This window comes from Triturus cristatus, chromosome 4_2, assembly GCF_964204655.1.
Source record: "Triturus cristatus chromosome 4_2, aTriCri1.1, whole genome shotgun sequence".
Lineage (NCBI taxonomy): Eukaryota > Metazoa > Chordata > Amphibia > Caudata > Salamandridae > Triturus > Triturus cristatus.
Genome location: NC_140586.1, coordinates 39,149,671 through 39,176,138, shown reverse-complemented (window position 1 = coordinate 39,176,138; position 26,468 = coordinate 39,149,671). Strand labels below are relative to the sequence as shown.

The window sequence follows — 26,468 nt, the reverse complement described above, 5'->3', positions numbered from 1 at the left end:
GACATTGGTAAAACCAACTTTGAAAATCTACCTGATGTGTACGAGGTCAGCAAAGAACTGATAACAAAGAAAAGTGACTACACAAAAAAGTCACATATTGGAAATACCCAAACGAAAAGTATAAATGTGACTTGTGTGGAGACATATTGGGAACTTTTAAAGGATTGAGAAAACATGTCTCCAACAAGCATAAAGGCTTCTATCTCAAAACGTATTGTTCAAAATGTGACAAAGAAGCCGAATACCACAATATTGCATGTCATTATGCAAAATGTAAAGGAAGACCGCAAAAAGGAGAGTTGCCATTCCTGTACAGCTTCTGTGACCTCAGATTTGGAACAAAGATTGGAATTTCACAACATGCTCGGCATGGCCATCCAAGAGCGCAAAATGAGGCTAGACTAGCAGCTCTAGCAAGCAACAAAGCATCAAAACTATCACAGGAAGAAATACTGCTATTAGCAGAATTCAAAACAGTGTATGAGAACAAGAGAAACATTAATGCGTTGATGGTTCCGCATTTTGACAATAAAAATAGTAAACAAATTGCAGAAAAAAGAAGAGATAGAAGAGATAATAGCAAAAAATCGGCAAAGGATGTACTGCAAGTATCCAATATCTCTGAGAATGACTCCTGCAATGAACCAGAGATTGCGGTAGAAGTAACGACAGAAAGGCGCAGAGACTTTATCAATAGGAAACGAGCGCCGAAAATAAAAAACTTTGATGAACTGAATGATAGAATCACAGAAATCGAGAAGTACACCAAAAACATCCAGCATCACGATGCTGCTATGGATCTGATGGATGAGATATTGACTTATATATCAGAAAACACCAATGATATAAGTCCTGTACCAGCAAATCGTACCGAACCAATGAGCGAACCCAATAATGAGCCTATGAACTCTGCTCAAGATGAGCAACAGACTGCCTCTGTACAAAACAAGATACCAAAGAAAGATAAGAAAAATGGAATCAGACAAACAAGAAAAACTATGCAAAAGCAAAGGGCAGCTACAAAGAATACCAGGCAATGTTTCAGAAAGACAAAAAGAAAATTGCCAGGATAATCACTGATGGGGCAGAAGATGCCACCTGACAAATCAGTGCTGATGAAATCTTCCAATACTATAAAGACATAATTGAAAAAGAAAACAAGAAAAATCCCAAATTCATCCCATTTGATCGGATACCAGATGAATGGGAAATTGGAAGTCTGTGTAAAGAAATTACACTGCTCGAAATAACTAAAGCCTTCGATGAATCAGATTTAAAGAAAGCAGTGGGGCCTGATAAGATTGGTCTGAATGACTTATATAAAGTGCATAGCAGGCAACCAAGACTGCTGCCCAGAATCTTATTGTCTTGGTTATCGATGAGAAGAGTACCAGACAATATTAAAAAGAACCGGTCGATACTAATACCTAAGAATGTACCGATTAGCGAACTCAAAAAATCAGTAATTGGCGTCCAATTACCATCCGTACGACATTCATGAAGTTGTTCACGAAAATATTAACTAAAAGACTCACATTTTTCATTGAAATAAATACGAGACAAAAAGGCTTCATGAAGGTGAGAGGTTGTCTCGAAAATCTGACTTTTCTGCTAAACATTATAAAAGGGGCACGAAAGAACAGAAGCTCGTTGGCAGTGGTGTTCATAGATATCTCAAAAGCTTTTGACTCTGTCAGCCATGGTCATATTCTACAGAGTCTTGAAAGACACAGAGTTCCATCATGCATCAGAGACATAATAAAAGACTTATACCCTGACTCAAACAACATTTTTCAAGGGAAAAAACAATGAAGCAACTCCAGAAATAACAATGAAGTCAGGAGTTAAGCAAGGTGACTCTTTATCCCCACTGCTGTTTAACATTGCTATGGATCCTCTGATCTGTGATATTCAGAAAGACGGCAAGGGCTTCATATTCGGCTCCGATGATTTCATTAAGCAAATCACCGCTCTTCCCTTTGCCGATGACATCGCAGTACTCAGCAACACCTGGGAAGGAATCTGAAAATAATTGAAAATTTCAGTAAAACAACAGGCTTAAAACTTAATGTGAAAAAAACACATGGATTTTATATAAATCACCATAAAGATAAGATCCTGCTTAACAACTGTAAATCATGGCAATTTGAAAAACAAAATATTGAAAACATTCATCCAGGAGAAAGTGAGAGATACCTCGGACTGAACTTTGATCCACACACCAGCCATTCAAGCAACAACAAAATGAATGAGGTTCTTGTTGACTGGGCTCAAAAATTCGACAATCTACCACTTAAGCCCACACAGAAAATAGAAATATTGTGTCAATATTTGATCCCTAAACTGTCATTTAAACTGGAAATGACAGGAGCAGAAGCTAAAACTTTAAACATTCTGGATCAAACAATTAAAAAGTATGTCAAACATTTTCTACACCTACCTGCATACACATGTGATGGTCTCCTGTATTCGAAAAGATCCTTCGGGGGCCTCAGTATACCAAAGTTATGTACGACAATTGGTCTGAACAAAGTCAATAACTTATTGTATCTCAGGTAAGCTCCAGATCTGTAATCAATGAAAAAATTGATAGCATCATCAAAACACACAAACTCAACATTTTAGCCAGCAGATTTCTGAGTCATGAATTGAATTTGGTAGCAACATATGATTGGAGGAAAGAGGAATTTGAGAAATTGTCAAATCTCCCTGTCCAAGGTGATGGTATAAAATACTTAGCAAGTAATCCAACCTCAAATTTTTGGATCAGCAAACACAATAAAATAAAAGAAAATCAATACATAGCTGCGCTGATGTTGAGAGCAAATGTTCTGTATACTAGAGAAACCATCACTAGGGGAAGAAATCGTACATTTGCTACTTGTAGATACTGCAAAGATGTGTGCGAAACAATTTCACATATTTCAGGTGCATGTCCTAAAACCAAGGACATAAGGAAAAAAAGGCATAACAAAGTGTTGGCATTGTTAATTGATAGAGCAAAAAGGTGTGGGTGACATACAGGGAACCTCATGTTAAAAATAGTCAGGGTGAACTAAGAAAACCAGACTGTGTTCACCAAAAATGGCACTGCTGTAGTGGTTGATTTTTCAATTCGTTATGAAAACTCACAGAATTTCCTTGACTTAGCGTATGAGAGTAAAGTTAAATACTATCAGGATCTATCACAGCAAATCAAAGATCTTACCAACGGTAAAACTGTAAAATTTCATGGCTTTATTGTCGGATGTCGGGGTATTTGGCCTCAATGTAATGATGTTGCTCTGGCTGATCTTGGTCTGCAAATGTCGTTCCCATTCAAGAAGAATGTTTGCCTGACTACTTTAACGGACACTCTCAAAATGTGCCAAGTATTCATGGACAATTAAATTTCAAGCCAAACACTGAGATGTACACTATCGTACAGCACACATGTCACTCTTATAAAAAACGTATTATCCTAAATGTTGATTCACTAATATTTACATGTGGTTCAACAGTTACATAATAGTTTATAGTTGACACAAAAATTAGTATAGATGTGGATTTTATGGATGTGAATTTTTATAGAGATGTATTTTCTAACTAGATGTGCAATTTATAGATGTGTATTTTTATAGCTGTGTGCTTATATTATAATTTAGATACAAATGTGTACATCATGATTATTGAAATGTCTTGAATGAAAAATAGGTCTCAAATAATTACATACACATAGTCACTACATATAGCATTGATTATTGATGTCCTGCTAAACAGGACTGTTCGTAGACAATTTTATATTGTTGGAATAGTACTGCAGGGTGTACTATCTCTGGCCTATACGTGACCCCAGATCCAGTGAGGACAGCTTAAAGTGTGGCTGTACTCCGGAGCGAACAAATGTTGTATTGTTGGAAGCAAAACCGATTTGACGCCGATGGGCAGCATAATAACCCAGAATGAGCCACCGCGAGGTGGTACAGATAGCCAAATGCCTCGTCATCTAATTAATGACGCGCATAAGTGGATGATCGAGATTCCCACTGTCCCTACCTACTATCTAGCGAAACCACAGCCAAGGGAACGGGCGTTGCAGAATCAGCAGGGAAAGAATACCCCGGTGAGCTTGACTCTAGTCTGGCACTGTGAAGAGACATGAGAGGTGTAGGATAAGTGGGAGGCCCTCGGACCGCCGGTGAAATACCACTACTCTTATCATTTTTTCACTTACCCGGTGCGGCGAAGGGGCGAGCCCCGTAGGCCTCTCGCTTCTGGCTCCGGGGACAGTGGCAGGTGGGGAGTTTGACTGGGGCAGTACACCTGTCAAACGATAACGCAGGTGTCCTAAGGCGAGCTCAGGGAGGACAGAAACCTCCCGCCGAGCAGAAGGGCAAAAGCTCGTTTGATCTCGATTTTCAGTATGAATACAGACCGTGAAAGCGGGGCCTCACGATCCTTCTGAGTTTTTGGGTTTCAAGCAGGAGGTTTCAGAAAAGTTACCACAGGGATAGCTGGTTTGTGGCGGCCAAGCGTTCATAGCGACGTCGCTTTTTGATCCTTCGATGTCGGCTCTTCCTATCATTGTGAAGCAGAATTCACCAAGCGTTGGATTGTTCACCCACTAATAGGGAACGCGAGCTGGGTTTAGACCGTTGTGAGACAGGTTAGTTTTACCCTACTGATGTGTTGTTGCAATAGTAATCCTGCTCAGTACGAGAGGAAATACAGGTTCAGACATTTGGTGTATGTGCTTGGCTGAGGAGCCAATGGGGCGAAGCTACCATCTGTGGGATTATGACTGAATGCCTCTAAGTCAGAATCCCCTCTAAACTGTAATAATACCGCAATGCCGTGGAGCCTCGGTTGGCCTGGGATAGCCGGCCTCTCTCGGGGAGCTGGTGCGAAGAGCCGCTCGCTTGGGGACCGGAGCGCAGATGAAAGGGGGCCGCCTCCATCACCCTTAGTGCACAGCATGTTCGTGGGGCACCCGGTGCTAAATCATTCGTAGACGACCTGATTCTGGGTCAGGGTTTTGTAAGTAGCAGAGCAGGTACCTCGCTGTGATCTATTGAAAGTCATCCTCTGAGCCAAGCTTTTGTCACTCCGTGCATGGGCGCCAGCGGACGCCCTCCTCCACCACACCCAGAGGTAGGTCGCTCTGCTGCTGGGCCGGCGGGAGGGACGCGGAGGGGGTAACGCGGGTTCGCGGGATTCTGCCTCCAACACGTGCCCTCCGGCACGGGGGCCTCCCCCTCCCGTCCCTGCCCCACCGGAGAGCGGGGACGGGAGCCACCATCCCTTGCAGGTCGGCAGGGTGACCCGATGGCCTGGGCCAGCCGGGCCTCTCCTTCCCGCTGCTCCTGCCCCAGTCGGGCGGGAGGCGAGCAGCAGCCCCGGGGAAGGAGCCTCCCGGCTGCCTCAGTGCGCCTGGCCACCCCTCGCCGGACTACAAGGGCAACTGGGTGCGGCACCCTCCCAGGCCATCTGGGCGCAGGGTCGTCTTGGGCCATCTGGTCGCCTTGCTGAGTGACCAGATGGCCCTGCAGGCCGGGTGACCAGATGTCCCTGCGGGCCGGGTGACCAGATGGCCCTGCGGGCTGGGTGACCAGACAGCCGGCTTGCTGGCCAGCCAGGCTAACTCCAACTTTTGTCCTTCCCCTATGTTCTGTAAGCCCCCACTACGTGGGGGATTAATAGTCAAGAAAAATGGGCTCCCCGGGCAGGTCGTCGGGAATAGGACGTGGCCTGGGCTTAACCCTCCTTGGTTCGAGCCGAGGGTCCGGGTGCTGGGGACCGGGGGGTCCCCCGGGGAGGCTCTCCCCAGCCTGGCTAGGGTGCGGAAGCTGGGACAGGGCCTGGGGCTCAAGCTCCGTCTGGTGCCCCCCTGTCCTGCAAGCCAGCGGAGGGTCCGGTCGCTGGGGACTGGGGTCCACCGGGCCCCCGGGAGGCTCTCCCCATCCTGGCTAGGGTTCTGAAGCTGGGTCCGGGTCTGGGGCTTGAGCTCCATCCGGCAGGCCCCGGGATGTGGGAGCCCCCGTCCTGCAAGCCATCAGAGGGTCTGGGCGCTGGTTACGGGGGTCCATCAGCTGCCGGGGAGGCTCTCCCCAGCATGGCTAGGGTTCTGAAGCTGGGTCCGGGCCTGGGGCTTGAGCTCCATCCGGCAGGCCCCGGGGTGTGGGATCCCCGCATCCTGCAAGCAGGCCAATGGTCCAGGGGTCCCATCGGGGCCCGGGAAGACTCTCCCCGGCCTGGCTAGGGTTCGGAAGCTGGGACCGGGCCTGGGGCTCGTACTCCGTCCCAGGGTGCGGGAGCCCCCCGTCCTGCAAGCCAGCTGAGGGTCTGGGTGCTGGGGACAGGGGGTCCACTGGGGCCCAGGGAGGCTCTCCCCGGCCTGGCTAGGGTTCGGAAGCTGGGACCGGGCCCGGGGCTCGTGCTGAGTCTCAGGGTGCGGAAGCCCCCCGTCCTGGAAGCCAGCCGAGGGTCCGGGCGCTGGTGACGGGGGTTCACCGGGGCCTGGGAGGCTCTCCCCGGCCTGGCTAGGGTTCGGGAGCTGGGCCCGGGGCTCGTGCTCCGTCCGGCGGGCCCCGGGGTGCGGGAGAACCCCGTCCTGCAAGCTAGCCGTGGGTCCGGGCGCTGGGGAAGGGTGTCCACCGGGGCCCGGGGAGGCTCTTCCCGGCCTGGCTGCTTTCAGAAGCAGGGACCGGTCCGGGGAGCAGGGGTGGCTGGCTTTATCCGCTATGCTGGCGGAGCGGAGTTTTCTGCCCACCCCTAATCTTGATAAGAAGCCCCAAGTAGGATAGCACCAGCCTGCGGTTGCTTGTGTTTCCATCTGGAGGGGACCTGACTTGACAGTTTGGGCTGGACTTTTCTCACAAGAACAGGACCAAGGCTGACTGGGATGTGGCTGGTCTCCGTCTACAGTGGAACAGTGAGCAACAAATGACAGACTGCACTGTGCCCGAGTGATTACCAGTAGCTGAGGATAATTCAAGCATTCCTTCCATCGCTTTGTTGCTTGTTGCTCCACATGTCCTAAGTGTGACAGGCATGCCCATACATGGATCCCTTGGTCGCTGTTTCACCGGACTTCAGCTGTCTCTCGCCTTTGAGGCCCAGGTATCGTGAACCCGGTGTGGGTTGTTTGCGTTCCATTCTGGGAGGGGCTTGGCCTGGACGTTTAGTCTGGACTAGTCAGACAGGAGAACGACTCCAAATGAATTAGAATAAGGCTGGTCTTTGTCTCAAGTGCTACAGTGGGTGAAAAATAATGGACTGAAATGCTGCTCGGAGCTGAGCTATTCCCTATGCACAAAATAGTTCACACATTCTTCTATCACTTTGTTATTTGATGTCCAATTTTATCGGCTGAGAAATGTGTCCAATTCCCTGAAGCATCATCAGTATGTGTTAATGCCAGTCCAAATACAGACCCTTTAGGTGCCCCAACTATTAACCCTGGATCTGCAGCTGCTCTGTTTAGCATCACCCTAACCAGCCAAGGCCCGTGCAGGTAAGGGCGGAGCAGCCGGGTGGGGGGGGGGGGGGGGGAGGAGATTTTGACAGACGATGACGAGGGGAAACTAAATAAATAATTAATTTTCCCTCGCCATCGTCCGTCGAAATCCCCCCACCAGGCCCCACCTCTCTTACCTGCACGGGCCGCGACTGATCTTAAAAATAATGACTTAACCAAAAACTGTCTATACTTACTGAAATTACATTATTACTGACTCTCTAAGTGGTACCGGTGTGCCCAGATGTGGGCCTCATGCTCACTGTAGCTAGGGACTGAAACTGTGCCCCACTGATGAATACAAATATGGCCGAAATAGGCCGGGTGGTGCTTGTTTTCTCGTACACAGGGGATATGAACTAGAGTTTGAGGCGGGGTTGCTACTTTAGATGAACATTGCAGAGTCCGTTTTATAATGTTCCAACGTACTAAAAACAATTTAAAGGAATGCCAACCAGATGAATTTACAGCGTTCAGGAAACTGTGGCTCAAGCTTTTCCATCTATCACTGTTTTGTTGATTGATACTACAGATTCATCACCTGACAATGTTTTACCAGTCATTTATTTAAATCTATATATATCACAGATTAGTTTATCTGATGTCTGGTGAAGTGCTTTGCCAAAATCAAGGCGGAGAGTGACACATTTTCCCGAGTGGTCCTGCTATAGAATGTCGTAATGTGTTTAAAGAAGGAAATTCGGTTAGGTTGAAGGGAATTAATGTAAAAAAATCGGACCCATATTTAATTCTATAAACTGAACTACTTTAAGGTGCTGTTATATATTCCCATTTTATTATTTTACCACTTGAAATGCTTTGGAAGCAAAGCTGAAATGTAATATCCAGGGTAATCCTTTTCAATTTTAGGCCCCACTGCTTCTCTTTTTATGCGCCACTTTGTCAATCCGTCAGCATTTGTCACAAATGTTTGCTCGTGGCTTCGGAAATATTCCCGCTTAGGAAACCAGGATGTAATTTGTGTGATACAATTGATTGAATATCCCTTCTAATTGTTTTTGCTGTAACTGTGTGCTGAAAAAGGTAGTCCTCTCACCTTTATTAGGGAGAGTGTCCTAAAATTCCATGTCTAAATTTTGTAAGCCATTACACTTTTTTGAAAGCTAAAATACTCCCATGCCCAAACGTTTGGGAGTAAATTACTTCCAGATCAGAAATTGAGGTCAGTAGTAATGGAGGGTACAAGACTTACTCCTGTTGCTACACATTTTCTAAACCTGAGAACAAAAGTAAGATGTAGCAGCCAGTAGGATGTGTAGGAGCCCCACTGGTCACAGTGAGTTCAGGGTGTGACTCTTGGAGACATTTGACAGCTACTAGTTTAGGAATACTTTTGTGACCACAAATGTGAAAGCTGTCATTTAAACAACATGGAGAGTTTGAAAGTGTTGACTGTTGGCTTGAGACTTGATTCAAAAAGACATTTTTAGGTCTCGCCTAGCGACGCAGCACATGCGCCGCTCGCCTTGGCGAGATCTATTGTTGTGGGTTTTGCTTCCGAAGGGGGCCAGGAGATGTGCACTTGCCCAGACAGCCGATGTGCACGCTCACGGCGTCTCTTCTCTGGCGATCTCGGCGTCTTGTGCGCTCCCACCGCACTTTCACTTTCGCCCGCTCAAACAATGCCCCCGCTGCACTCGTGACACAGAGTGCTGCCGCTGGTATTTGCTTTCGCTCTTCATCACTCGCTTCTTCCTTTTCTCCCTCCATCAGGCCCCTTCTGCTTTTATTATACACCACCCTTCCGCACCAAAACATGTCCCCACACAGGATATTCTGATCGCGCACAGCGTCTCTTCTCCACGCGCACGGCGTCTCTTCCGCCTTTCTGCACGTTCGTGTTCATTGCAACTCCCACTCCTATTAACTTCCGGAACAGCTGGGGACCGGTCTGCAGAGGAGCCATCCGTTGTGCGCTCTATGCCGTGCTGGTTCTACGGCCTCTTAGATATTCATCTCCACTGCCGACGCTGCCGCACTCAGCTGCTGAATTGCAGCAAATTGCTGGCTGTACGCTCGGCAGGCCACAGGAACACACCGGGTGACGCCACGGCTCACCGCCACTCCGCCTCTCCTCCAGGCGATCTCAGCCTGTATGCAGTCTTCAAGGCCCTGTGGGAGGCAAGGCAAAGGTACCCGGAGCCCCGCAGGCCAGGAGATCTTCAGCTGGTCACCCCGGGCCTGCTGGGCCCCCAGTCGCGACTAGCGCGACCATCACCCCACAGGCAGGCTCCAGCGGCGGTCTCTTTATGCCTGGCCCTGGGGATTGCCAATCACTCTGCGGCCCCAGTCAGGCTGCACCACAACTCCGGCTGCACATGGTCGGCATGCACAGCCCCACAAGCAAGGCGTCTAGAGTGGTTCTGCAGCGGCAGGTCTCACAGCCGCCGTGACTCGATCCCGCTGCCCCCCCCCACTACCCCCAGCAGGCCTTAAGACAGTCCTTAGGTGCCTCCGCAGTCTGTTGCCGCTCCACTTGAGAACCGAGGGTCCCAGTAGGTATGTAAATTAACAGGAGCTACAGGTGGTTATGATAAAAGTAATCCGCTCACATTTGGTTGTGTAGTCCAGGTTGGCTCTTATAAATTGCATATATTTGTTTGCTTTTCAGTTTCGGAAACAAATGTGGGTACAATTCTTTTTATTAACTTGTTTTTGAAGTGACGTCAACACCGCCCCATTGCTTTATACATTAGCTATTGTAGCGCTACATGGTCGGGAGGGGTCCTTCGGTGACGATGCAGGTTCCACAACGGCTGGTCTGCATCTTTTTGTTCTGCTGATGTATGCGTCTGAAACAGCCTGGTGATCGCCTTATACATGCCAGGCAAGAGCGAGGTGCTGAGAATCAAGCGGGAGAACAGGGCATGCAACAGGGACAGCCTGACACAAAAGAGCTGTAAATCTGCTTCTATACATTAATAATGGACCCCTGGCTGCCCCCAGACATAAGATTAGCAGGTGATTGTCACTGGGATTGCCATATCTTTTCATAACCATATGTAATCAAGTTATTTTGTCTCATTGGAATTGAAGAAAGACTACATGTCCCAGAATGCATCTATTTATTAACTGAAAAGTCCAATCGGGCTGCACTGTCAATGCAGGACCCATTGAAAGAACCTTTGTGGACTGCATGATTGATTACTGCATTCAGGCCCGGCTTGGTTACCAGTTTCAGAATACTACTTTACATCTCTTCCCGCTCCTGCCTTGGGTGGCATCTGCCTCCGTTTTCGAAGAATAGTCCCTCATTTCAGGCAACATACTACTCGTCATCTCTGCATTCTATAATTTATAAGCGCTTACAGCTTTAACGATGACGCAAAGCGCTAAGCCCTAGAAAGTACCAGGTGAATGGCAATTTGGATCTCTTGGGGTGGTGTTGGGTTAGGCCCGTTGGGGGCAGAGGGCGTCTTTCCTCAAATATTTATCTGTCCCTCCGTTCCCCCCCATAACAGTACCCTCCTTCAACAGTTCAGGTGTCCAGTGCCTAAAAGGGCAATGGTATTAGCACATCTCGGACAAGGCGGTTTTAGCCGGATATAAGGCTCGTCAGAATAGGATGGGGGTCTCGCAGTCGTTCACCTGGGAAGCAATAGGATCACACGGTCTGTTTATGCCTGGGCGTCAGGCTGTGACAAAAGCAGAAACCCACTGAGCTATCCACATAAAATACATTTCTGCGATCTGCATGGTACACATTCTTCGCAACAGGCATATAGCACCCTCCGAGGTTAGCGCCAGGTGCGGCTGCACAGAATGCATCACCTTAAAACCAGCCCTAATGACAGGTGTTACCATTACGGAATGCCTTGGTCTCTTTATTCATTTCAGAAATACCAGTGCATGACACAGCACCTGCATTCCTTGGCCCCTCACAGTCTCTACCTGCTGTCTGCCTAACAAACAGCTATGTCTGCATACTTCGCACCCACCACACATTACTTACACCCATCTGTCTGTCACTGCATACCTCCCTACAATGTAAAGTTGTAATTGAGAACCTGTTCTTTTTCTATCTGCCTGCCTCCACTGTAGCCATTGCTCACTGTAACTGTTTCCTTGCTGTCAAAACACATGGGTAAAACAGATTGTCATTTACAACAATAGCTCTGATTCTCGTTACCTTTATTCTTTGGACACAGCAGCTTTGGTGCCAATTTTAATACAAACTTAAAAATATTGTATGCGTCAAAATATATTTTCACTTCCTTGTACGACATGAAACTGTTTATCCTGTTCTCTGCAGCTGTCCTTATTTTGAGCCTTTGTGTAAATTATATGGTCTCTGGATGCCAAATTTATTTACCCAAAGGCCGCATGTCAGGGTCAATCCTTTCAGGCTAAATGCAGCGATGAAAGGTGGTTGAATTAGAACAAATGCAAGTCATTTTTAAAGCTTGTTATTCTCAAAGGGATCCTTTGGCCCCCTCTTAAATCCTTTCCCCACTCTCAGCGATGGTGTCCACGATGAGCAGCTCTGACTGTGATAAAGTTTCTATTACTTACGTCGGTGGCTCACATCACATCTGTTCCCTGATCCATAGGTTGACTGCAGTCAAAGTACACTGATGATAACAAAGTATCCACAAATCTTTTCCACAGTGCAGACTCTCCTATAGCTCCGGCACATTGCTTAAGCCTGGTTTACTGTAATGACATGGGCTGGTCACTCTAGTTGTATAGATATATTAACATCCTTAAGGTGAAATGGGCTCCGGGCAATTTTATAACAAGTTTTCACATAGGTTTCAGATTACCTGAGGAATGCATTTGACGTCAAACGAGCAATTCCAGTGTTTATCATAATGCCTAACGATTCTAATCCAAACCACATAATTCCACTCCACACCACCTACATCCACAACACTCCAAACAAAAACACATGGGTAAAAGGCATTATCATTTACAACGCCGATAGCTCTAACTCTGGCAAATGCGAGACCTATTGCATTGCAAATGCTTGTTCAATACAGAAATAGTTTTTCTACTGAAAATGTCTCAATTTACGATAATCAGGTATCCACAGAAAGATACATGGCAGGCGTAGTGGTTTTAATATTGTGTAATTGTATGCCACCACTGCGTGTAATTACGCTAAAGCAAACCCCATGAAAGGGGTGGGAGGATCAAGGCATGGTTTGCCTAGAGGTTTAGTGAGCGCCCACAAACTCTTAATGTTTTCTGGCATTAACTCCTGTCCCACCCTTTCTCATCCTAGAACTGGTCATAGATTTACTACAAGAAAGGGTTGGAGTCACTTCCTTTCAAGTGTGGGAAGGGAATAAAACACTTCCAAAGTTTGTGGTGGTGCTGGGGAAGGCGTTCCACCACAGGAAACAATAGATTCCACATGGAGAGAAAAAGAAAAAGGAAAAAATAGACATTTGCACAGCTGGCTGTCTTTCTCCAAAGCTGAGTTGTATTGTACTGTGCTTACAACTCCACATTTGGGAGATAGCTACTGTCGCGTGTCATTTCAGTCGCATTCCTGGAAAGACGTAATAGAAGTAGACATCTGGGAGCATGGTGTGGAAAGCATTCCGTGCCTTTAGAGTTTAGAGCAACTTGCTGAAAAATGGGAAACTCAAATAGAGCACAAGAGGGTTTCAGGATGGACAGGAGACACAGCACCTAATTTGTAGATGGGTGGTGGTGGTGGAAAAGCCATTGATTGCTGGGGAAAAGTGCTAGGTTCGAAGGACAGTCCACCAGAGGGATTTCCATAATCCTTAATAGACCAATGTTAAAAGATAATCCACTGGGAGATTCTCCTTCTGGATTCAGCCCTTCCCGCAGTCCCCCCAATTCTAAAGCAGACGCCACATGAAGTGGAAGGCTAAGAGTAAGGGGTGGATTTGTAGGAGTGGGCGGAACTTTGCAGAATTTTACTCTGCGGAATTCAATGGAGTTACAGAAAAACTCAGCAAGAGTCTGCAAACGGGCAGAAACTATGCCGCTCATGCTGCTCGTGCTGCAGTTTAGCACCCGTAGCACGAGCAGTGCTGATAATCAGTGCAAACGTCACCATGCGTTGCGCAACAGCATGTGGCCGTTAAAGTTGATTTTGATGCCGCTCGAGTAGGGGAGTGATGGAAGCAGGGGGAAATATGGCTGTAATATGAAAGACCATAAACATCTGGACTGCATAATGACATGTATCTTGTGTGGGTCAAGAGCATAGTTAGGCAGGTGAGGTAAGTGATGGCAGAAAAGAAATGGAGTTTGGAGCATTTATTTAAGAGCAGACCAGGGCAGAAAAGGATAATGGTACTTGATATCATGTTAACGAGCGAAGCAGGAGTAAGTACAATCAGAGTTCTGTCTACAAAAAGAAAGTAAGGAATCAGCTTGACTATCAAAACAGTGCGTTGAGGAATACTAAGAAGCATGGGGAATTTAAGTGGGAGAATTTTTAAGGAGAAGCAGTAGCCAGAAAGTTGAGTAAGTCTGTTTTCAACAGGTTAAGTAGAGCAGGTGGGATCTATTACTGGACACATGAGTTAGGTGGAGATGCAGTGAGTCAGAGAAGAACTGAAATTAAAGGAAAGTATGTGAATCATTGGCATAAAAGATCCTCTGAAACTGAAAAGATGTGATCATAGAGAATTAAATCTAATTGGCAAATGAACAATTCTCTCCAGAATTTTATGGCATTACCTCAAAGTTCTATCCTTTCCAAATAAAACAGTGTTCTTGGTGCGAACATATACATGCGCTTATTATCAAAAATACAGATGAGAGACCTTCAAATGACAAAAAAAGAGCATGAAACAATAAGACAGGGAATGCTTTTATTCCGAAATCCATCTGCAAAGTTGACGGATTGGGTCGGTCACAAAGGTTTTGTGTATTTGTCAACAGGTCAGTTGAAGTAAAAGAAACATACACAACCAGAGGCATACTCCCCACTGAAACATTTGGCCACTTCTCCATTTTGTGGTTCTGCTGTGTAATTCATCCATATTTTTAAGACTACATGGAACAACATAGACTCATTGAGTGTAGCTCTCCCTATATTCAGGTTGGTCCCCAAAGAACGTACAAGTAAACGAAGAGCCAGAGAACAGTGACTGCTCCGGTGAGGCATGCGTTGCAAATGGAGGTCCATTAATGTGGTGCCAGTTGTCACGCAGTGGTTAAGGACACAATGGTGGCTGAAGGAGTACCTTGTGAGTGGTCTTCTTCTCTTAGTATTCTTAAGGCCTAGATTGATTGTTTCAAGCCAGGTTTTGCCCAGCCCGGCTTGTACCTGCTCTCCTAGGTCTGACAGTTCTCGTTCATTTAACTCTTCATAGCCTTCCTTGGGAGCCTCACAAGTGCGAGCTCCACTCTTTTAGACCTTTTTCTGCCCCTCTATTCTGCCCCAGTGCACTCCTGAGCGTACCACTGGGCTTAGGTGCGTCAGGAAACCTAAGTCATAGAATTGATGAAGTGCTGAACTAGGACAGGCCAGTGAGACCTATTTTCCTTTTACCAGTTTGCCCAGTTTGGGTTTTCTTTCTGTTTAGCCTTCTTTCTCAACTACACCATCCTTCTGTCAGCCCATTTCAGCGTTGTGCTCTTCCTGCATGCTGGTTATTGTTGTGTTGTGAATTTGTATACAACTTTACTCTTCCTGTTGCCCTCTGCCTGCTTGACAGACATGACCACCATCTCCATGTCCCTCTCTCTTGTGCCACATCTGCCACCCTTTTCACCCTGCCTTCCTTCTTCCTTGCGCCTCATTACCTCAGTTTTTTACCCCTTGCCCTCTGTTCCCTCCCCCTCGCCGTTGACCTCTTTTTCCTGTCCTTTCCACATGTGCTCTCTCTCTGCCTTCCTTTTCCACTTTTACCCTCTTTCTGTATGTCCTTTCACATGTATGTTAATTCCAACTATCTCTAACTATATCTACCTTCTTTCTGCCTCTCCTTTCCACATGTGCCCTCGTTCAGCCTGTCTTCTGCCGTTATTTCCTTTCAACATGTCCCCCACACGTGTCCTGCCTACCTGCCCCCTGCACACATGCCTTCTTTCAGCATGTCCTTCTCACCTGTGCCATTTTCCTCCTTGTGTCCTCTTTCCGCCTACTACCCGTAAGTCCCCTCGAAAGTTGCCTTCCTGCTTTTTGTTCTTCCTAATGCGCATGAAGGATATTGGGTCACGAGGTCTGCGCGTCACCAGCTGACCCCGTTCATCTAACCTAACCTTATCCACCAAGACGCCATGTTGCCCTGGGACTTGACACTGATCTGTACTTGGGCTATTCTGTAATCTCTGTGTTTGGTCCCTTTACCCTGCTGCTTTGAACATCTTTTGACGTGCATTTGAGGATGTGACCTGAGCTGGCGACATGATCTTTGTGGATTATCCCTCAAGGTGCATCGGGGGATGGTTTGAGTAATCCTCTAGCAGATAGGAACAAGTCGCACTGCAGCAGCCAGATGCTACTCTACTGCAGGCTCATTCTGCTTTCTTCTTCCTTCTACTGATTGAAAAGGCAAATTAATAACCATTTTTTAGTGCTATCTTGACATCCTCGAGATCAGTTTCAGGATCTGATAGGCTGACCTACTCCTGATCCAGCTGTTCCCGGCTGTGATTTCCAGGATATTTACTTTTCCCTTCGCATAGTGATCAAACCTTTAACGATCCTTTAGTAGCTGTTCATATATTCACCTGGGACATCCTTAGCGTGTGAACAAAGACTTTAGGTCTGTTTCAGGAGACATTTGGTATAACTCTGACATTAACGTATGTATAACTGTTAATTACAAATGAGCTGATCAGACAATAGACTTGTGAATGTTAAAAACATCTAAAAGTTCCCTGTAAAAGCAGCACCTTGTTGAGGTTTAATATTCTTCACCCTCCTCTTCACCCTCTCCTTCCACAGAATCCACACCAACTTCTTCATAATCTTTCTCCAAGGCGGCCATGTCTTCACGGGCCTCAGAGAACTCTCCTTCCTCCATACCCTCTCCTACGTACCAATGGACAAAGGCACGCTTGGCATACATCAAGTCAAACTTGTGGTCCAGGCGTGCCCAGGCCTCAGCAATGGCTGTGGTGTTGCTCAGCATACACACGGCACGCTGCACTTTGGCCAGGTCACCACCAGGAACCACTGTGGGAGGCTGGTAGTTAATACCAACCTTGAAACCAGTTGGGCACCAATCCACAAACTGGATGGTACGCTTGGTCTTGATGGTGGCAATGGCAGCATTGACATCTTTGGGCACCACATCGCCACGGTACAACAGGCAGCAAGCCATGTACTTACCGTGGCGTGGGTCACATTTTACCATCTGGTTGGCTGGCTCGAAGCATGCATTAGTAATCTCTGCAACAGAGAGCTGCTCATGGTAAGCTTTCTCTGCAGAGATGACTGGGGCATAGGTGGCGAGAGGGAAGTGGATACGAGGATAGGGCACCAAGTTGGTCTGGAACTCTGTGAGATCGACGTTTAAGGCCCCATCAAACCGCAGGGAGGCAGTGATAGAAGATACAATCTGTCCTATTAGCCTATTCAAATTAGTATATGTTGGGCGCTCAATGTCCAGATTCCTGCGGCAGATGTCGTAGATGGCCTCATTGTCCACCATGAAAGCACAGTCGGAGTGCTCCAGAGTGGTGTGAGTGGTGAGGATAGAGTTGTAAGGCTCAACAACAGCTGTGGAGACCTGAGGAGCTGGGTAGATTGAGAATTCCAGCTTTGATTTCTTGCCATAGTCGACAGACAGACGCTCCATCAGCAAGGACGTGAAACCAGAGCCAGTACCACCGCCAAAGCTGTGGAAGACGAGGAAGCCCTGGAGGCCTGTGCACTGGTCAGCCTAAGAAAATGAAAAAGAAAACACAATTTTTTGGAAATTTACATTTTGTGAAACAAGTAAATCATTCCTTTGTTTTATGAATTGTATTCATAACTTATGGACATCTAAGGCATTGCTTTTTATGATGTGTTCACGCATAACTTGGACTCCACCTTCATCACCCTGGATGATGCCTTGGGATGAAGCCTCATCACACTATCCAGGTGAGGAACTCCTATTATCAAATGCCTGGAGCTCACAGTGTTTCATCACAACTTATATAGAGCTTTGCAGGGGCAACCCTGACTGGGCAGCTTTGTTAGCGATCAACATTAAAAGGCGATTGCCTTAAGTGGATTCATTTACGATCCTGTGCATTACCAACACACTACTCCTTTACTCGTGGTGCCATGAGGTGCCTCATTTTCTGTATTTTTTGCCAATGTTCTAAAGAGCGCTGTATGGACTAAATGTACATCCTATTTACCTTAGATCCCAGGGCACTCACAGAGACCGGCACCTCGATTGATGATCTACTTTCCTCTTCCGCCTGTTTTCAGCATTTGTCAGCTTTAACAAATTGTGTGAAGCTAGGGAAAAAAAATTCTCCCAGTGCCTCAGGACTCTACCATGTCAACACTGGGAGTGCCAAAGGGAGATCCATTTACACAAAAAATGATCTCCTCTAAAGAGCTTCACTGGACACTTATGGCTTTATGTGCCTAGTCCTGTACCAACACAGAAAGTACTCTTAAATCCCAGCCAAATGTATTCACCTGTTCTATGCTTGAATGACACCTATTGCTCCAGTTGATCAATCCTAACATCTTCTTCACCCTAAACTTTCCACCAGATCTTAGATGCTTCCTTGCTCTCCAAAGTTTGACCTCCTGGACAAAACCTTATTGATTCCCTCATCTCATATGTTACAGATCCTTTTACCCCGTGTTTCCCTCCACAACGCAGATAGTGACCCTTTGTGCGATTGACCTCCAGGTGCTTGTTTACAGAACACCGAGCTTTTTGCCTCTGGTGCACTATGCTAGTTGGTTAAAAGGACATGCTGGCTAGCATCCACCTTTTAATATCAGCCCTGTTCCTCAAGAAGAGCTGTATAACTAGGAAGGAAAAACCCTACTGTTCCACTATCCGTTTCATCTTTAGATTCTGGCCCATCAGGTGGCTGTGTCCAGCACCTCGTTGCCTGCACCTTTAAACCAAACCCCATTGTCGCAATGGTGGTCACTCTTCCCCTCCACACCCAAGTTAAAGGGTTCAAGAAAGACTATTTTCTACAGCCGCGGCCTGTGGAGGGAGTTCCGTGGGGCGGAAAGGCTGGGCAGGGGAGGGGCAGCGTGGGGGGTACTAAAAACCAGAATATGGATAATTGGAGGTAAGTAAACAATTGAATAAATAAAACGAATTTCGTAGCGCGCCCTGCATCGCAAATTGCGATGCAGCGCGCGCTACGAAATTCGATTTTATTTATTTAATTGTTTACTTTCCTCCAATTATCCATATTCCGGTTTTTAGTAGCCCCCACCCTGCCCCTCCCCCGCCCCGCCTTTCCGCCTTACGGAACACCCTCCACAGGCCGCGGCTGATTTTCTATTTAATTTTTCTATAAAAAAATAGATCACAGGCACTACCTAAATGTATGTAAGACAGTGCAAGTATCTCCTGTTCAATGACATTTAACAGTCTGTTTAGTGGAACTGAATTACAATCAGGGCTTTAAGAGGGCTGGGTCTCACCGGTGCTGAGCAGCGGCAGTTTTTTAAAGGAAGCCTCGAAACGGGTCTCTATCGGGCTCTGTTTTGTGCCATGGAACATGTGGTCCGGTATTTTTTTTCCGGACTGCAGTTACCACAGGCACATCGATGTGTGTGTGCTCACACTGCTCACTTCTCACTAGTGGAGAAGTTATGGCGTGACGTCATGCCAGGTGAGCGTTATAGGGGAAGGAAAATCCTTTAAAGAGAGTCATTTTCTCACCGGATTTTCCTTCTCTTTTTGGAAACTCAGGAGCAGCAACATTGTCGTGGTGTCACCAGGGCTTTAAGTGGAGGCTTTTTCAATATTATATCCATGTCATAGTTGCTGCTTATTTATCTTATGTAACTAACAACCATTGACAAAGCCAATAGTCCTGGCTTGTTGTAGGTATGATGTTACTTGTATCATATATCTGGATGCAATGACAGAAAAAGTAAAATACAAGTCAGGCGGCACATTATGCTAAGCACCGATTTTTTGCTTGTGTTTTTAAGCCAAGCACTTATTTACACTGGCCACGCCCCTTTGCGAGACCCCTCAGTTTTTTCATCCCACTGAAAGCCCTGATTACAATTATACCTGATATGTTCAGTAGACCTGAGTCTCAATCTAAAAACTGTAGTTATTACCGCTAACAACCACCACAGTTAGTGCAGAATCAGACAAAAACAACTGGTTGACAAAATATCACAATGTGCTAGCAATAATCCTTCGACACACATCCTATTTACCTTAGATCCCAGGGCACTCACAGAGACCGGCACCTCGATTGATGATCTACTTTCCTCTTCCGCCTGTTTTCAGCATTTGTCAGCTTTAACAAATTGTGTGAAGCTAGGGAAAAAAAATTCTCCCAGTGCCTCAGGACTCTACCATGTCAACACTGGGAGTGCCAAAGGGAGATCCATTTACACAAAAAATGATCTCCTCTAAAGAGCTTCACTGGACACTTATGGCTTTATGTGCCTAGTCCTGTACCAACACAGAAAGTACTCTTAAATCCCAGCCAAATGTATTCACCTGTTCTATGCTTGAATGACACCTATTGCTCCAGTTGATCAATCCTAACATCTTCTTCACCCTAAACTTTCCACCAGATCTTAGATGCTTCCTTGCTCTCCAAAGTTTGACCTCCTGGACAAAATCTTATTGATTCCCTCATCTCATATGTTACAGATCCTTTTACCCCGTGTTTCCCTCCACAACGCAGATAGTGACCCTTTGTGCGATTGACCTCCAGGTGCTTGTTTACAGAACACCGAGCTTTTTGCCTCTGGTGCACTATGCTAGTTGGTTAAAAGGACATGCTGGCTAGCATCCACCTTTTAATATCAGCCCTGTTCCTCAAGAAGAGCTGTATAACTAGGAAGGAAAAACCCTACTGTTCCACTATCCGTTTCATCTTTAGATTCTGGCCCATCAGGTGGCTGTGTCCAGCACCTCGTTGCCTGCACCTTTAAACCAAACCCCATTGTCGCAATGGTGGTCACTCTTCCCCTCCACACCCAAGTTAAAGGGTTCAAGAAAGACTATTTTCTACAGCCGCGGCCTGTGGAGGGAGTTCCGTGGGGCGGAAAGGCTGGGCAGGGGAGGGGCAGCGTGGGGGGTACTAAAAACCAGAATATGGATAATTGGAGGTAAGTAAACAATTGAATAAATAAAACGAATTTCGTAGCGCGCCCTGCATCGCAAATTGCGATGCAGCGCGCGCTACAAAATTCGATTTTATTTATTTAATTGTTTACTTTCCTCCAATTATCCATATTCCGGTTTTTAGTAGCCCCCACCCTGCCCCTCCCCCGCCCCGCCTTTCCGCCTTACGGAACACCCTCCACAGGCCGCGGCTGATTTTCTATTTAATTTTTCTATAAAAAAATAGATCACAGGCACTACCTAAATGTATGTAAGACAGTGCAAGTATCTCCTGTTCAATGACATTTAACAGTCTGTTTAGTGGAACTGAATTACAATCAGGGCTTTAAGAGGGCCGGGTCTCACCGGTGCTGAGCAGCGGCAGTTTTTTAAAGGAAGCCTCGAAACGGGTCTCTATCGGGCTCTGTTTTGTGCCATGGAACATGTGGTCCGGTATTTTTTTTCCGGACTGCAGTTACCACAGGCACATCGATGTGTGTGTGCTCACACTGCTCACTTCTCACTAGTGGAGAAGTTATGGCGTGACGTCATGCCAGGTGAGCGTTATAGGGGAAGGAAAATCCTTTAAAGAGAGTCATTTTCTCACCGGATTTTCCTTCTCTTTTTGGAAACTCAGGAGCAGCAACATTGTCGTGGTGTCACCAGGGCTTTAAGTGGAGGCTTTTTCAATATTATATCCATGTCATAGTTGCTGCTTATTTATCTTATGTAACTAACAACCATTGACAAAGCCAATAGTCCTGGCTTGTTGTAGGTATGATGTTACTTGTATCATATATCTGGATGCAATGACAGAAAAAGTAAAATACAAGTCGGGCGGCACATTATGCTAAGCACCGATTTTTTGCTTGTGTTTTTAAGCCAAGCACTTATTTACACTGGCCACGCCCCTTTGCGAGACCCCTCAGTTTTTTCATCCCACTGAAAGCCCTGATTACAATTATACCTGATATGTTCAGTAGACCTGAGTCTCAATCTAAAAACTGTAGTTATTACCGCTAACAACCACCACAGTTAGTGCAGAATCAGACAAAAACAACTGGTTGACAAAATATCACAATGTGCAAGCAATAATCCTTCGACACACATCCTGATGTGCTTCTAAACTTATAACGAGCAATGAACCAACAGCTAATCAATAGAAAAAGCCTTGCGTCTTCTCTTTCACACAAAACCGTTTACCATCATTTCATCAGTGGCATCTCTGAAACCCTATCAAATGGCACCTCTTGGATATTATCACTAATAAACCAGTAGTTACATTATCTCACTGTGAAACTTCCGGATAAACCATTCCTGATCCATTGTTCTAATGCTAAAATGTATAATTGTCTTCCCTGCATCTATCCATCAGAAATGTAGCAGAATGTTGTAACATATTGAAAGCCTGACTATACAATCTTTGACAAAAGAAACCACATCTCTACTATCCATTTTTGTGGTTATTCAGGAAAGTTCTGTGACCTGAAAATTGGAAGAAGGGCGGCTGGCAAAGAGACCTCACTGTCCATTGCTGGTCGTGCTTTGCTCTGTTTGTGTGCTTTGTATTCTTTTGCTTACTAAACTGCTCCTCAGAAAGAGAATATTTACCAGTTTGCGTATCCTGTCGAGCACCAAGTCAATAATTTCTTTGCCGATGGTGTAGTGGCCGCGAGCATAGTTGTTGGCAGCGTCTTCTTTGCCGGTGATGAGTTGCTCAGGGTGGAAGAGTTGGCGGTAGGTTCCAGTTCTAACTTCATCTACAGGGAAGAAAACATTTGAGAACTGTTCATACAAGAACAGTTTTATGCTTCTCATACACAAATAGGCTTTATAAATTGTCCTCGACTCTGCGATGTTGATTTACCTTAGATTTGATAGGAATGTGCTTTGTCTATGTGGCAAAGTCAACTTTTTAGTATCTCTTTTCCAACATCATTCCTACTGTAACATGGTTGCCAGTTACAGAGCTACTATTGGTGTATAGAACGTAAACATAGCACAGAAGGCACACGGACCGGAATTGATTTTTGAGTTTTGTATGATTAGTAAACTATTTGCTTATGGTATGCTGAAAGTCATACATTTTAAAAGCAAGTAGACATTAAATGGGTTTGCTCTACGTTCGGTGAGAATTTGGCTCTAAAGTGCGAAGCAAGGTATTTCAATGACCTGCATCGTTATTTCTGTCAGAGTGTCTCTGTTGGTTTGATCTACAGGAGCCTATATAGATGTAATATTTTTAAATAATCTTTAGAGCATTGACAACATTTGTAGCTTGCTCATGTACAGCCATGAGGCCTAATGAGAGAATCTTTCTTGAATCAAGTTACATTGGGAGAGATTCTGGCAGTGTTTCAATGTTTTATCCCGTTAACTAGTTTCAAGGATAACTGAATATAATTTCACAAGACAACGTCATCATTGATTCAGGATACAATTAAATCATTCTCAGGATAGTATATTGCCAGAAAGATCCACCAAATATTTGCAATCTATACGCAGATCAAGATGTTTTCATTTATATATTTAGATTAAACTGTTTTAATTCTTAGATCAAAGTTTTATAGTTATTAATTCTTAGCCAGATCAAAATGTTATTAGCTTCAACTTCAATCAAACCATTATGGTTTTCTAAACTATCAGTTGTTGATTCTTGCTAAGGCCAGACATTTATTGATTCTTACAAAACACCATTACTGTTTCATAGTTAAATCTCACAATTTTGGTTCTGAGATCAAATTTTTAGTTAAATCTAATTGTTATTGGATCTTAGATCAACCCTTAACTCTTAGATCAAAGAGGTATTGACTGTTAGATGAACATGTATTGCTTGCTACCCACATCAAACAGCTAGGACTTGTTTAAAGATCAGATGGTTATTTATGCTTAGATTAATAAATATATTCTTTGTTAGATCATAGATGAATTCAGTTTTACTTAGAGCAGCATATATTCTCTTTTTGTTCAACCACTAATTAAGAGGGTCTTAGTTAAATCAAAGAGTTACTTGTTTCCATGTAGGCATAGAAATTATGTAACCTTATTTAGATAAATGTGATATTGATTTTTAATTAGTATGTTATTGACTCCTTAAAACGTATTGATACTTAAAACATATTAAACTTATTGACACTTAAAACGTTCCTGTTAAAGGAGTCTCCATGTTCTTATTTATTCAAATTGTAGATTCTGGGCATGGGGACTTCTATCCACCATGGTCTTCTTAAGGTTTTTCTGCTTGGAGATGGGTATTTTTTCCAAACTACCCTCAGATTTTCCATAAGATATGTATGTTTTGCATAATTTGGAGGAATGAGAGAGGGGAAGTATATAATTAGATGTAACACTTTTTGATTCTCAGAGAAAGGAATTATAAATGTGAATTCAATACTTACTTTTTCTTTGTTTTAATCAGGTAGTAATTAATTCATAGATATATCTGTTGGGTACAAATATTTAGATAAACAGGTATAAGTTCTCACTGAAGCCAAGCAGTTATTGAATCTTGGTTATTTCAAACATTTTTGATAATTATAAGATCAAACAGGTATGCTTTGTAGTGGATCAAGGTTATTGATTCTCGTTTAAATCAAAGAGAGCTTTTTGTTCTTAGAGTAAACCAATATTGAGTCACAATTACAGCAAACTTTTAATAATGATCAGCCTAATATTTGTTAATTATATTAAAAAGTTGTTCATTTTTGGATCAATAATTATTGTTCATGGATCACAAAAGTTGTTGTTGTTGTTCACATCAGCATGCCTTGCTCATCATTTTTTTTAGGAGTATTATATAGCAGCAACTAGACATAAATGAGTGATAGAGCTCTTTTCAACGAGTCGGGTAACATGATTACATCAAATAAAGTATATGCATAGGAAAAATAAAATGATACAATATATGAAATCTATATATTGAGGGACTGGTCCCCTCAAATCAATGCCAGTCTCATTCCTTGTGGAATCAGACAGGTTTAATGTATACCTAGTGTTCTAGACTTGTTTAGTTTCTGTATGGCAATAAGGGAAATGTTGAAGAAAGTGTGAGCAATCTTTTGCTTTACCAAACACTGGCCTATTGAATTGTGGCTTCTACTCACCAATGACTGTTGGTTCCAAGTCGACGAACACGGCCCTGGGTACATGTTTGCCAGCTCCGGTCTCGCTGAAGAAGGTGTTAAAAGAGTCATCTCCACCCCCGATGGTCTTGTCGCTGGGCATCTGCCCGTCGGGCTGGATGCCATGTTCCAGGCAGTAGAGCTCCCAGCAGGCATTGCCAATCTGGACGCCGGCCTGGCCAACGTGGATGGAGATGCACTCACGCTACAAAGGATAGAAAACTTACAGATCAGAATCACCAAGTGTTTGAATAAATGTGTCCTTTAAGCAATACCATAAATAGTACCGTTGTTTGGGTCCATAGGGCTGTAATAGCTAGGTTGGAGGTTTAACTACCTACAAATTATACAGTAGAAATGTATGTAATCTAAAGGATGTCAAACCTACTCTCACAGAGCTAATCCCTCACTGACAACTAGTAATTTTAAGAAGACATTTTCTTTTGCTTTGTTTTACAGGTAGGCAATTGCAGGCATTGAAGAGTTGTGCTTTGTACAGTGCAGGATGGTTTCACAAATGTGTTTTATGACTTTACTTTCAATACGAAGTGAAGTTTTGCAAAGATTCCTGTAAAAACATGACTGTGCACTACTGGACTCAAAATTGATTGTGCCCGGACATATATAGTAGCTAGTAACACAAAGCCACTGTTAGCCACGCACTGTAATGTTGAGGTTATTCGCTTGCTGACCATTCATTCTTGGGGGCGACAAACAATTGTTTTATTCATACAGAGAGAGTGCGAGCTTCTGGATTTCTATAGATCATAGAGGTGTAACTATCATTGGAGCACCAGGTGAAGAGGCTGAAGGGTCTGGGTTGGATGAGCCGACTGCACTCATAAGGTTGACTTTTACAACCCAGCAGGTGGCAAGAGGGTCCATTTTCATTGCTTGTATTAAGGATATGGCACAGTTGCCATGACGCTAGCCACAATCAAACATCTGCTTCATTTTGCGGCTTAGAGGCAGTGACACCCTGGGTTGTTACTGCTTCACAGAGTGTCTCGCGGGGCTAGAAAGAGCAGCTGGTTTCTTCGTTTCTGCGCTGTGAGAGCCTACAAAGAGGCTCAGTATGGAAGTGCTTTTCAGTTTCTGGCAGTGAGACTGAAAAAAGATCCAACCCTCCACCGCCCATGATATGCTTGGTTTTGTTTCCCTTGTGGGTTGCCCTGGTCCAATCTGAGCTGGTATGAGTGCTCTGTGTGGGCAGTGCCCCAGGACTTCTGTCTTCCCGCCTTGGCATGCCATGTTGACCCCCTCCTGTATTTCACCAGCTTCCCAGGGTGATCTCATAACAAGCGGCGGTGCCAACATTGCCCACACTCTGCTCCAGAGCCAAGGCGGATAAAGCGTGATGTGTCTGCAACAAGTTAAGCATTGACTGTCGAGGAGGAGGGTGCCAGGGGCATAAAGAGAACGAGCCTGGCATGTCCACCCCCTTTGTCTCCGGAAATGAATGTGGAAAGTGAGGTTTGGGGTTACTTCTTTCAGATTTCAGGGTTGTGGTGGTTCCTCCAAGCTCGCTGCCCAACATTCATCACAAGTGGGTGCTGTAAAAGGCTGTGTAGTGTTAAAGGTTGGGGTTCGTTTGTGACTGTAAAAGGGAACAGTAGACACAAA

At 45.0% G+C, this 26,468-nt stretch overlaps 1 protein-coding gene, 1 long non-coding RNA gene and 1 pseudogene across 2 annotated transcripts in view; 2 read left to right on the top strand and 1 right to left on the bottom strand.

The window, feature by feature from the left end:
- The window catches only part of LOC146832895 (28S ribosomal RNA), a 7,972-nt pseudogene extending 2,891 nt beyond the window's left edge, over positions 1-5,081 (top strand).
- Positions 1-26,468, top strand: part of LOC146832891 (uncharacterized) — a 311,812-nt gene that overhangs the window by 31,511 nt on the left and 253,833 nt on the right. The gene's annotated exons all lie outside the window — the stretch shown is intronic.
- Positions 14,300-26,468, bottom strand: part of LOC146832894 (tubulin alpha-1A chain) — a 28,660-nt gene continuing 16,491 nt past the window's right edge. The window contains exons 2-4 of the mRNA XM_085600337.1: positions 24,828-25,050; positions 22,336-22,484; positions 14,300-17,337 (exon numbers count right to left, since the gene is read on the bottom strand). Coding sequence (XP_085456463.1) covers positions 16,357-17,337; positions 22,336-22,484; positions 24,828-25,050 — 1,353 coding nt within the window. The 3' untranslated portion in view covers positions 14,300-16,356. The remainder of the gene's footprint in view (positions 17,338-22,335; positions 22,485-24,827; positions 25,051-26,468) is intronic.